Source organism: Larimichthys crocea, chromosome VII (assembly GCF_000972845.2).
Source record: "Larimichthys crocea isolate SSNF chromosome VII, L_crocea_2.0, whole genome shotgun sequence".
Classification (NCBI taxonomy): Eukaryota; Metazoa; Chordata; class Actinopteri; family Sciaenidae; genus Larimichthys; species Larimichthys crocea.
Genome location: NC_040017.1, coordinates 25,373,724 through 25,387,558, shown reverse-complemented (window position 1 = coordinate 25,387,558; position 13,835 = coordinate 25,373,724). Strand labels below are relative to the sequence as shown.

Sequence of the window (13,835 nt, the reverse complement as noted above, 5' to 3'; positions counted from 1 at the left end):
TATTTCTGACTCAAGCATACTGAGCTCTCAGTGCTGTTTTGACTAAAATGGAAAAGCACTATGTTTATGGATTTTCTTTGTTACCTAGGGTCCAACATTAGTGCAGTAATTCTTGGATGAAATGAACAACTCTGCAACAACATTGTGGTGTCTTTTTTTTAGTTTTACACATTTAAAAAAATCGATACCATGATGATCTCAGCACTGCATACAAAATGCGCAACACTGATTTGACTGATTCTGGTCCAGTTATTGACAAAGCAGGGCATAGGTGTTAATGTGTGGATGGATGATGGCAGGAAATGCAAGCTCCTTCACAAGATCTGATAAAAGTCGACTGAGAGTCATCCCTCCAAAATAAACAAACAGGGATGAGTTTGGAAAATGTCTCTCAAGGCCAAAGAAACAAAGAAAGCAGACAAAAGGAAAGACCTGCCACTGCTTGTTATCAGACAACAATAGGACAAGCCTTAGGACAATACTGAATTATGGTGAGCGTCTTCTCTGAGATTTTTACGTGATGCCCATAAAACTTGTGGTGCATCGCTTGGCTCACTCATTCAGTGCAAATACAAGAATTTACAGAGGAGGAAACACACCAGAATTATACAAATGGAGAACATGGAGTGATGCAGTACAGAAAATATGAATTCATCAATGTGGGCAACATATTTCATATAGGATATGGATAGGACATGTTCAAAGAAATCTGATTATTTGATTTTCTATCAAATAAGAAATATATATATTACAGACCAAACCAGAATGGTTTCATATTGAAAGTGCCAAATATAACACAGCAAATTGATCATGTGCGTGAAAGGGAAAATGTTTTCTCTTGGAGGAAATACATGTAGTTTTATTCCTCATTTAAACGGCAAGTTCGTTACGGCTACAGAGTGTGTGTGTGCTTCAAAACTTATTTGTCTGCTGTGCTTTAACACAGCAGGGCCGCCGTATAAAAGTGGTAATTTTGGTCATGCATATATGCAAATGTGAAAGCAGTGAGACAATAATTCAATGTGCAATAGAATTATTATTTTAAGACATCATCGTTGCTGAAAGGTTAATGACTTGCAGTCGAAGAATTTGCATAATGTCACATTTGATTGAGTGTAAAAACATGAACAGCACTCCCAGAAGAGTCTTTCCTTCGCTGCAATTCATTCAGATACACAGTGATTTTATCAGCTCATATTACATCAGAACCTGGAATCTTTTAATTACTCATGAAAATCTGGATTTAACCCAATAGCTGAAATAACAATTTTGGTTTAGACAAAATCTCCTCTCTGAAATGTAAAAGGTGGACAAGTCAATCTCATAGTAAAGCCACGCAAAGGTTTCTGGTCAATGTAGTTACAGAGGGCTGAGATTACATTTAATGAACAAGCAGAGCAAATTCTGTCAACTATACAGCCGAGGTACCATGAAAGCAAATCCACAGATCAAAAATCAATAGACAGAATTGACTCAACTGAAACAAATTAACTGCACAAGCCACTAAGTCCCAGTTTATAACCTAGCTGATAAACTAGCAGAAGTCTTTCTAAACAGATAACTTCCAGATTTTCAACAGCTTCATTTCTAAGGTGTCCTTCTGTTATTTACAGTAAGAATATGAAGGTTAGGTTCCAGTTCAGAAAATCAGATTTAGATGTTCAATTCTATTTTTTTCAGTCTAACAACAATTTAATTCTCTTCTTTGTCATCTATGATTTAAAAAACCCATCAGATTTGCAGACAGTGAGAGAAGGTAGAGGCGTACATCCTGCTCATAGTTAAATTATACAATCCCAGCTCGTCGCCGAGCGTCTCTCCTGCTGGGCTACTGACAACGCTGTCAGTCACGGTGGACGGCAGCCGGTTAAAAGAGGTTGTACCACCGCCTGGTTCAAAAGTGGTTCAGTCGGCTCCACTGACAATCATCGCTGGAGCAGAGACCTCACCTGCCTCACGCTGTCCGACGTGACGCTGCACTTAAGTCATGATAGTTTTGTGTTTTGTGGTTATTTTTGGCTCTCAAAAGTTTACAGCATGCTCTGTGGACTGGTGACTAAAATGAGATTTTTGGAGCCACCATAAAAAGTAGATTTAATTGTAATGATATAATAGATTATTATCATTGTGTGTGTTACAGTTAGAAATAAGGCTAGGATAGAGTTGGGTTGATATTAACAATGTGGTTTGGGTGCCTGAGAGAACTATCTGCATCTTGTTACCACCTATACAAACAGCAATGATACATACGTTTATGAAATACTGACATTAATACTTAACAGTACTGTGGGTCTTTTCATAGTCTAGTCCCACATTAGACCTTGGTATACCAGAGTGTTGACTTTTCATTAAGTTTTTCCATTTCTTTGTTCATGATCTTTGTATTGAGAACAAGTCCTAGTCTAGTCTTGACCTTCACTGTGATCTCACATAAAGCACACAGACACCCATGACAGATGAGACATTTCTGTGGGATCTCACAAGTGTTTGTGTTGTTCTCAAAGGCTCTCAGCACTTGTTTGTGGCTTTGTGGCTATTCTGCATTCGAGATTTTCTTTTTCATCATCTTTGACTGTGTATAATTCTGAGTCATTCTTCAGTCCGAATGACTTGGACTGACTGAATATCTTTATACAGATAATGGTCTGAAGCGTTTTATTCAAAAGAGCAAAATGCACGACTGTGCCAGAATAATAGCTCATGAATGTTTAAACATGCAAAAAATGAACCAACATTATGAGAATGTGAAAGGGTAACAGCTATGGCATCGATGCCAACAAATCATCTTAAATTAAACCAGCTAACCAGCTAGCTTTGATACCTCTAGAGGCAACAGTGAGTGTCTCGTCTGGCCTCAGTCCAACATGAGGAGGAAGAATTAGAGAACGAGGTGGAGCAGAGGAGCAAAGTAAGCAGAGATCAGGAATAGCTTCACGATGAACTACATTAGCTAAGGAAACAAGCACTTCAAAAGTTGTTTGCTTGCCATGTTGGAGGCACACAAGAAAAAAATATGAATTTAATTTAATCAAACTGTGTCATCGCATTGCAGGTGGGAGTAGGTGAAATATTGCCCCCTATATTTCTGGAGCATGTGACCGGGAGTTACAAATGACTCCTTAGAACAAACTATAAAATGCTGACCAAAAATAAAAATATCTTTTCTTACTTTTCTTAAAGTCCTTGGATCACTGTCAGGGTGGGAGCACTGAAAGTGACAAAAAGATAATGAAGGTGTCTTTTGTTTCCCTTGAGGAATTTCACTTTACTCCATCATCCCATGATCTACTTCAAGAACCGCACAGGACCCAGAGGCTGAGTTTCCAGCACTGCAATTTTCTTAAGTGTGCCAATATCCACCAGACTATCCTCCGCTGTCTCTCTGAAAGGAGCAAGACCTGTTCGGCGTGCCTACATTTAAAGCAGGGGCGACATTAGCTAGACATGACACCGCAGACAAGGCGGAGATGTCAGCGCGAGCGGGGATGATAAAGAAAGTTTGGGGTTATTTAAGTTTCTTGTTTTATCAGTGATGCTGCAGATATCTTTATTCTTTCGGCTGTGGTTTTTGTTTCATGACCCGTCACTCTGCACGGTGTTGTGATCGTTTCTTTGTTTGATTTTCTACATTTTTGTGAGATATCATTTCTTACAGACAGAACGCTTCATTGTAGTTTCCTACACCGATAATAAATAATAATATCGAGTTGCTTTGCCTAACCGTTTCTACTACTTTTTCCTATGTATCCCCATAGTGCTCTTGAATTACTTTCACAAACTCCAGAGGGAGGATTTACTCTTCAAAGACAACGGTTTAAAATTCTCAAGATTCATTAGACTACAAAGATTATGTAAGTGCTTATGCAAATACAACTACAGAGCCATATTACCTTTGGCATAAATTTAGAAGATAATCCATATAGTACTATACACAGTACACTATCCGTTAAAGGCTGACATGTGGTTCACTAACTCACTAACGCTAATTTCTCACTGTACAATCTCACGGTTCCCTGATGTGTCACTCCAAATCAGCTTTGCTGTTATGTTTATATATTGCACTGTTGCTCGTTAGCCTGTCTGTGCGAGCATATACACTTACAACCCGATGGTGCGAGCTGCAACAGTGTACAATAAATTAGCTATCAAGTAGCCTGTGTGAATAAAAACACCTTATTTACACTGTCTTTAATGTAAAAACACCTTACAGACCACCATCGAGGGAATAAATCATCTTAACACGTTTGCCTACAAAAACAGCTCTCGAGAAAATAATTATTACCTTTTGCAATAGCAATGAAATTCAAGAGACTTAGATGGAAATGAATTCTGTGAACACCAAGGCAAGCATCTTTAAAGTCACTGACTCAAAGAGCAGCGGTGTGACAGTGTTAGAGATTACACAGAACTAGAGTTATAATGAATAAGCTTAATTCTACTTCAGACTGGTTTTGCCCTTTAATAGACTTTACACGCTGCAGTAGAGCCAAAGCCTGACGCCTGTGGTGACATCGACCAGACAGTTCAGGTCATAAACCTGTGGCATGCAAAATGTCATCTTTCAAAAGTCTTCCTTGTATTTGCAGCACTTTTAAATGTTGAACTTTAGAGACATATATCTGTACACGCGCAGATGCAGTATTGCGTGGTTATCCTACCCTTCGGCGTCTCCTCTAAAAACGTCCCCAGAGACGAGGATCAAAAGTTAAGAAACACTGAAACACTTGTTTCCATTTAATAGTATGGTTTAACGAGCACAGGAGTGAGGTCAGCGCCGTGCGTTTGACTCCCAGAAACGAAGCTCGGAGAGAGCCACAGAGTGCATGAACCCTGCTCTGCTGGGTTGAAAGAGCCATTAAAAAGGGTAGGATCCATTAGACTGGCATAAGCATGCTGTGGACTGAGCAAGGGAAACACTCTATCTGGACCTTAAAATTGTGCACTTACTGCTAATCACAACTGTAAAGACACGCCACCAGAAAGCTGGGTGGGTGGAGCAGAGCCCTGCCATGCTGAGGTTTGATTCCTACTGTGTGACTAAAGCGCTGCAGATGATTTAAAGTTGTTTGGCAAACACGCCCACTAAATGGAGCTTTTGTTACAAGGGAAAACATTCGCAGTTAATATTTGTCATGCCAATCAACCCTGCTATTCAAATAATGTTCTGCAAAGAAGACTCTGAAACTAAATAAGTTAATGTGGGCTTATCACTGGCTGACGATTTTTTTTTTCCATGAATTCCTCCTGTCTGCATCCACCATAGACCTTTGCTGAAAAGGTGTGGAAAACCCTATCGAATATCTCTGAACTCTGAAGCCGAACGGAATATGAATGCTCAGTGAGCCATGGCATCTTCTCTTCTTTCCAGATTTAAGTGCAAAATGTATAATTTTCAAAGATGTGGATTCACTCTCTCCGAGTATGAAAAGACACAAACCTCCTCTCAGCATCCATAAATGATGATTTTTCACAGCTGCTGTCACATTAGTAGTAGATCTCATTGCGTACAAATATTAGTGCTTAAGAAGATTTCTTGTTAGTGTTACCAATGAGAGAAATACAAGAATCTTGCATTTTGTGTTTCCAATGAACACCACTGCCTCATGTTGTAAAGATGTTGATCTGGCCAGCATGCACATTTGTTTTGGAATTGAATGAAAGAAAGGTGCAACTAACAGATGTGATTTTTTTGAGAAGGGTAAAAGATATCAATATTCCCTCCTGGTGTAATGTCATAAAAAAAATAAGCCAGCAAGATGGCTCGGTAGCGAGGAAAACATTAAATGTTAAGCCAGTTGTATAACAGTAATGGCAGCTGTGACCTATGCCTCTGTACCAAACAGAAGACCAGCTTTGAATCCTTTCAAAACCTGCAATTCTCTTTATCTGTTGAATGACTGGTCAAGGTGACTCTCCTTCACTTTTTTGGGTTCATTGATCGCCCCTTTTCTTTTTCTCTTTGCCCATTCGGCGCCAGAATCAACCATGAAACAAAATTTAACATCCAAAATAAAACTCTCTCCGTCCAAAAATCAGTTTCCTTTTAGCTGGTTCAGACACTATTCACTGTGAAACACTGGCAACGTATAAACACCAGTCTGCCATCAATTGTTTCATCTGATCTCGACCCAATACGGGAACAGGCGAGAATGTATAATAACTACAGGATCAATCTTCTTGCCAATGGCCTCGTCTGCTTGTGTCTGTAATTTAAAAAGGAGTTTAGAGTTTCATAACCAGTCGCAAACTCCTTGTCGCCGCTTTGATATTCCTACCTGAAAGGCCACTGATGACAGACAGGAGGAGAAATGGTTTCCATGGTGACCCCATACTTGTTGAAGAGGGTCCCTTCTGCAGGAATGTTAGCAGGTCTGCTTCTTCATTAAAGCTGTGCCTAGAGAGAGAGAGAGAGAGAGAGAGAGAGAGAGAGAGAGAGAGAGAGAGAGAGAGAGAGAGAGAGGTTAAACCACTGGTTATCACGTCCATCCAGAGGTGCACTGCAGAAATATACAACTGTCAAATCACTGTGCCAATCTCACTAAATGATGTGTTTGCATTTGGATCAATAAAGGGCTGTGTGTTTGTGTGTGTCTATAACAGGTGTGCCTGTTCTTGCCTTCTTATATCATTTCATTCTCAGACTATCGGTTGTGTTGTTCAGGTGTAGTGCTGGCATATGATATATAGCCCCATTTGACTGGTGCAGCGATCCATATTACGGCAAGAACACCTCAACAAAGTAAAGACAAACAGCCCATCAATACTTCAAGACACGGAGGTCAGTTAATGCAGAAAATTACAGGAACTTTGAACGCGTCTTCAATTACAGTTGCACGAAACCCGATGATGAGTCTGGCTCTCATGAGAACGACATCAGGAAAAGGAAGACCAGGAGTTATCTCTGCTACAGTGGATAAGTTCATTACAGTTCCCAGCCTCAGAAATAGCCAATTAAGAGCACCTCAGATTAGAGCACACATAAACGCTTCACAGAGTTCAAGTAGCAGACACATCTTTACATCAACTGATCAACCGTTCAGAGGAGACTGCGTCAATCGGGTCTTCATGGTCAAACGGCTGCAAAGAAACCTCCGGCTGAGGGAGACCAAGAAAAAAAAAAAAAAAGAGTTGCTCGGGCCAAGAAACACAAAGAATAAAAACTTGAGGGAAAATGTTTGCGAATTCTGCGATTTTCAGTTCTTAACACCAGGTCTTTGTGAGATGCAGAGAAGGTGAATTAATGGTATCAGCATGTGTGGTTCCCACCCTGAAGCCTGAAGCCCCTGGTGACACAAACATAACCAGGATGCCAGCATGGCTGTTCAGCATTCACATGCTATCCCATCTAATTTGATCCTAATGGGACCGTCATTCGTTTTTTTTTTAACAGGACAACGATCCATAACACACCTCCAGGCTATGTGAGGGATATTTGATCAAGAAGGAGAGTGATGGACTGCTGCATCATATGACCCTGCCTCCTGCCGCAATTACTGGTGCTATATATATACACAAATGTAACATAAGCAATGGTGTTGTTACTGTTACTGTATGTTGTCAGTTCCTATCACTTCCTGGACTCTGACACGCTCTAATTTCCTTTCCCGTCTATCACAGTTTTTAAAAGTTCCCCTCGTGTGACAAAACTGTTTCAGGTGTCTTTGCTGTAAACACATATAATAATGATGATAATAACAAAAGCCAGTATTCAGTTGCATAGCTGATTTGCAGAGTTTGCTCCTTTTTCTTAATGAAAACAAATGTTGCCTAGATATACTGTATACATTTGAAGACATTCAAATACTACAAACACACAAATACGTTTTCTCATGTTCAGTGTCAAAATGCCACGCACAGTATACGCTCCAAGTACAAAGCGCGACTTGTTTGTGAATAGACAAAGTTCTTTGAGGAGTCTGAGGAATGTGTTGCTGCTGCTGTGAATTAATTGACATTCCCTAAATTAATAGTCACCCACATGAGCATTTAAACACATCAAGGTGTCTTAAATATAATTAGAAAAGGTGAAACTTGTAATCAAGCATCCTAACATCATACTGAACGTACTGTATATATCAAAGCACCTTTTTAAAGTTTGTGATTCTTCCCAGCTTGTTAAAGCATTGTTATTGGTGTTACATTCATCTGCATGTTAATTAGCCTTGCACTTTAAATTAGAATACATGTTAAACCTCCTCACCATGTGAAGCTCTTTGAAAAGGGAGGAGATGATTCATGCACACATTCTGACAACAGCATGAGCTACCTGCGCAGCAACAAGGATCGTCTTATCCTGATTTTCATAAACTGTACTCTGACAATCACTTTACCGGATCTGTTTTTCTTTTCGCTCTTCCTGTTGTTTGCCTTGTTGAGCTGTAGCTTTTTTCAGCTTCTATTGCAGCCTGTGTTTGTGCTCTACTTTTACTGTAATTGACGTGTCGTACACCTTCACTATTGTTCTGAACATGTTTCTTCATACTTCACACCGACTACAGATTAAAAAAACAGCGTCTTTGCTGATTCTTTCCTAACCGTAGTGTTTCATAAATACATAAATAAAGAAAAGGGGCGCCTATATAATATTTCCACTGCCTTCTCTGTAACAGTCTTTCAGTGGTTGAGTACCAACAAGAAATGTGTCAACATTAATGAAATAAATGAATGCGTGTGTGTCAGTGCGTCATGATTTTTGCTGCTGTAAATCTTCAATAGTATCTTTATACATTAAGCATGAAAACAACAAACACTGATATTCTAGGGAATTGTGTAAAACGCTGCACCTGCGCTTATAGACAGTGCTAATTGGATACATTTCAGATGTGTAGGCCTACAGCACAAAGAGAGTGAGATCTGGTGACCTTGTTATTCTCCCTCAGTACCATTAATACCCACAGTATTTCTCTGCGTCTTTGTCAACACGTTCAGATGGATTCTCCTTGTCTTTGTTTCTCTCTCTCTCTCTCTCTCTCTCTCTCTTCCTCTCTAATCTCGCTAACCGGCTCTCTCATCTTCATTTAAAGTTGTCTGTCATTTAGATCGTTAATGCAGTGGCGCAGACAGCTCTGAGGTTGAGGGAAGCATGTCCAGATCCAGCAGGAGTCGTCTCACATTCATCATTTATGCCTCCTTGTCTCTCTGACTCACCTCATTTGCTCCCAGAATGCATCAGCGGTAGTACTAGTGGGTTAAACAATTAGTGACTTAGCAATTAAGCTATCTGTTATTTAGAGACAGAGAGAAAGAAAAAGAAAAACACAATGATCCATTTCCCTTCGTGTGATAAAAGCTGTTTTTTGGTCTTTTTGAAGGTTGTTTGCTGTATTTAAGCCTCTCTCTCTCTCTCTACAACTAAGTGCCCCCCTGCGTTTTAACTTTAAAAACTTAAAATGCAGGGGGACACTTTATTTGGCTATTTCTTAGTTTTCACCGCCTTTGCTCACCGACACAAAGAATCCAACAGCCGAAGGTCTGCCGTCTAGACAGCTGTCTGCACAGGCTTGTAAAAAACTGCTCTCCTTTTTGAGAAAAGGTTCTCACCCTCCTTCACCTCACGACGACCTTGCTTTCATCTTACTTGCATAGAGCGGCATAAAAATAGAACATATACAGTACAAGAGCAGTGTGATACAACACGAGCGGAAGCCTACTGCATACATTAAAATGCACACATCACCCAGGAAAGGAAGCCTCTGCTGTCCTCTGTTTTCAGGTCTTTATTCTCGGCTACATGGTTCAGCTTGTTGTCATACAAACCCCTGAGTACGTGTTGGACTAAACAAGTTCCTCATCAGGTAACCTGGTAACTGGAGTCCGAAGCACGTCTCTACCTACCGAAATCCAGGAGCTCCCCTGATTGATCATAGAATAGAAGACAGAGTTCTTCCAGGACCATATTCATACCAATCCGAATATTTTCATAAAACTCTGCAAACTCTGAAAGACCAAAATCATTCCACCTGAGGCAGTACCAAAAAATCTGAAATCCTGAAAGTTTGGACTTTTCATGTCAGAGTGTAATCTAAAAAAAAAAAAAACTAGAGCAAATTCCAAAAGGCAACATTTCGATGAAGATGAACGTTCATATGACAGCCGTGTTAGAAAAGCTAACAACAAAATGGAGTGAGTTCTGACTAATGCTCATCGGCTTGTTGCATTTTCTTTTTCCTCCAGTTTGAAATAGCTTCACTCCTGTTGTAGCTAAGAGAATAGCCCTGGGACAAGGACATGATCCCTCATCAGCTCAACACTGTGTTTAGAAATCTTTGGTGACAGATTTTCACCATTTCAATTTTTGGTGACAAATTTATGTGGAGCAGACATTTGTACAAATTAATGCGTAGCCCTCGAGTGCCAAACATCCTCATTGTCCTGTATTTGAACTGAACACTTCGATCAGTCTGCTGTTGAAGCTCACACACAAGCAAGGTGCATGTGAATGTCATATTTACAACTGAGGAAATAATAAGCATCAGATTAATACTGGTATCAAAGGACACTCTTGTATACTGGATAGTATTGAGAATCAAATAATGTTATCCACATTATAGTGTCATTTAAAAGTTACAAAAATAAAGTGTAACTGCTCGTCAGTCATAAAGTCGTGATTACAACACATGCAGATGAATGACAAAACAGTGAGATCATGCATTGTCATTAAAAATACTACATCTTCAGTCACCTGTGTTACAGTAACTTTGTTTTAGGATCTCTTGTCTACTGTCAAGTATTTATGATTCTCAGAGAACACTGGTCCCTTGTGTATATCGAATAAAGTTGGTCTGCACTCAGACAACCTAAAGTTCACCTTACCTGACTGCTCAGCGTCTCACAGAACTCTGCCAGACATGTCATTTGTGGACTCAGCTTTCACTTTCCAGTCAACCATATACTTTATACGGGAGAAAATAAATTGGTAGAATCATTTTTGATTCACAAAAAGACAAGCCCACAGAGAAGATATAGGCTTTAGAGCATAGTGGCATGACAAAAGTTGGCTCAATCAGGCAGGAAACATAAAATAAATGACAGGAAATGACAAACACAACCCACCAAATAACTGGGAAAATCTCCTAATTTAAATATCCTCCAAAGAGATATCATGTGGCAACTCTTCCACCTTTGTTACGAATGCATACAGACTGTAGTGCAGACTTGCTCGCCGCAGTCACTGTTTCCAGAGAGGAATCATATCTGAGAGATTTCTGTTTGCTTTGGAAAGAAAGAATCTCCTCTGTTTAGTCTTCCATGAAGTTGTGTACAAAAGCAACACAATAACCTTTCACTGGGGCTGAACGATTAATTAAAACATTACCAAAATGTAATATTCAAATAGCAGGAGCTGCAATGTTTTGACAGGGAAGGTTAAATGTGTGACAAAACAGCATCATGATGAAGTACTGTAGGACTGCAGTGATACCCTGACCTCTCGTTCTCCAGATGTAAGAAACATGTTTGTTTGGTACGGACCCCGACAAATGTCACATTATCAAGATTGAATAGCTTTTTAAGTGAAAATAAAAATTGCGACGCATTAACCAATTATAACATCTGTCTAAATAATCACAATCTGATTTTTTTACCATATCGTGCAGCCCTACTTTTCACTACAGTACCCTGAAACATTCCCAGGTGTGTGCTATTTACAATCGGGGGCTGTGGAGATGAATTCTGCCACACTCCTGTCCAGGCGACCACAGCCCAGCCAGATGGTTATTAATGAGGTAGAGCGCAGGGTGCAACAAGGTGCACTCACAGTTCTGAATGCAATGCCTCTTCTTGGTCTCATGGCTGCGTATCCACAGGGTGTGCTACACATGAAACAGACATCATTTGTCAGGCTGAGGTTGGACAAACTAAGTCACAAACATCGCCTGATAACATTGCTACCACGGTAGCTGCACTCTTATCATTTGGAGAGGTATTAATGTGTCATTTCAAGACAATACAAGACAGTGAAATGTGCATCTGACAGTAAAAAGCTGTCACCGAGTTGTGGTACACGTACGTGCTGGTGTATTGTTGGGGAAATTCACACAACTTCTTCTGGATTATTCAACAATTTGTGTGTTTGTCTGTGCTTAAGGTGCCACAGATGTGACCTTTTCATGTCTATTTTTAACAAAGAGACTAAAAGCAACAAAGGTTGAGTCATGAAGGCAAGTGGAGGACAAATGTCATACCCAGATCCTGATTGTTGCCATCGTTCTCACACCACCTCGTCTCACTTTGTCACCAATTTTAATTAGCATAGATCTTGTGCATCAAAGAAAGCAGCGCCATCCTAGAGTACTGCACCTGTTACCGACAACACACACACACACAGTGTCAAATTACAGCAAATTCAGGAATCAAGTAGACAAAGTGTTGTCATTAAGGGAATTTGGTGTTATCAGATGTTTCTCTCCCTTTTTTGTATTTAATTTTAAAAAAAGACGTGTATTTACATAAAATACACAAAGTAAACGAATGATCAAACAACACGAGGTTAGCTTCGCGCTTCCTCTTCTTCCACCCACTGTGTAATCTGTACTAATAACAATAATAAGTGGTAGAGGAAGTACTGATTACAGTAGTCACAGTTCTGGTAGCCTCTCTAATGGCACCGATAGAATCGGCACAAGGAGCTAGCAGAGGCAGTCTCCTCAGCAATCATTTGAATATAACAATCCGAAAAATATTTGTAAAGAGGCAGCGCGTGAACGCCACTTCACTGCAATCTGAGATACTTATCTCTGCTGCACTTCATTGATTTGTGGATATTGTGACATGGACACTTAAAGACACAAGTGTATAGTTTGTCCGAGACAAACTCCTTTAGCATTTGCTCCACTGATATGAATACTAGCAGTATTTTCAGGTAGATCTAAAACGCTGTAATGCAGTGCAAGTGTTGGAATTAAGGAGTTAATTGGGCATGCACAAATGTAGGATAAGATAAATTAGACTATATTCTATGTGGGCACAGCCCTGGAACAAACCAGACGCATGCAAGTGCAGCAGAGTTCATTTGAAGAGCCAAATATACCTTGACCTACTTCAAAAGCTTCACTTCACTTGGACCTGGACAATGCGGGCTCTCTCTTTCCCCTTGCTCACATATACTTTCATCTGTAAATGGGCATGGCTGTTGTACATGTCCTCGTGTTCAAACAAGAGCTGGAGTGGATTTTAGCCTTTACGTTACGCTGCCAACCGCAGACCGGTTAGACTTATAACTCTTCCTCTGTGGCATTTCAGGGTAGTCATTATTGTGTAGCAGCCGCTTCCTGTGAGAGCTCGATGTGATGTGACAAATACAATCATTTTAAAATGGTGATGGAGTCATAATTACAGGTTTTGTATGTAAATATTTTTGTTTCTCATATAATATGATTATTATTGTTGTATTTATTGTTGTGAACATGTCAGTCGAACTACTACTATAAACTCAAATCTCTGTTTGAAGTCATATACTGATGTATTTCTCTGAAATAAAAAAAAGTGATATGAATTGTGTTTTTTTTTATGTGTAGCTGAAAACAGACGGCAAACATTGCTCACACATATTTGTGCATTTCAGCCTACACAGACCAATAAGCTCTTTAGAATGAGTCTCGTTACACACACCGGAGGTTTTAATCCGAGTGCAAGGGGATGAAGTTAAAACATGATAATACGGGGATTACGCTCCCCGCGGTTTCTCTCCTTTGACCAAAACAAACCTTTTGTTAATAGGACATCTTTTCTAGATTAGCCTGAAGCTGAAGTCAGGTCACAGCAAACTCTTAAAAATAACTAATACGAGGGTCCAGGTGCAGGAAGGATAATGGTGAATGTTGGAGAAATGGGTTTTG

General features: G+C 39.9%; 1 protein-coding gene across 7 annotated transcripts in view; it reads right to left on the bottom strand.

The window, feature by feature from the left end:
- cntn5 (contactin 5) overlaps window positions 1-13,835 on the bottom strand; it is a 98,543-nt gene that overhangs the window by 58,499 nt on the left and 26,209 nt on the right. For all 7 annotated transcript variants that reach the window (XM_019272925.2, XM_019272926.2, XM_027280967.1 and 4 more), the window contains one exon: window positions 6,276-6,394. In XM_019272925.2, coding sequence (XP_019128470.1) covers window positions 6,276-6,330 — 55 coding nt within the window. In that variant the 5' untranslated portion in view covers window positions 6,331-6,394. The remainder of the gene's footprint in view (window positions 1-6,275; window positions 6,395-13,835) is intronic.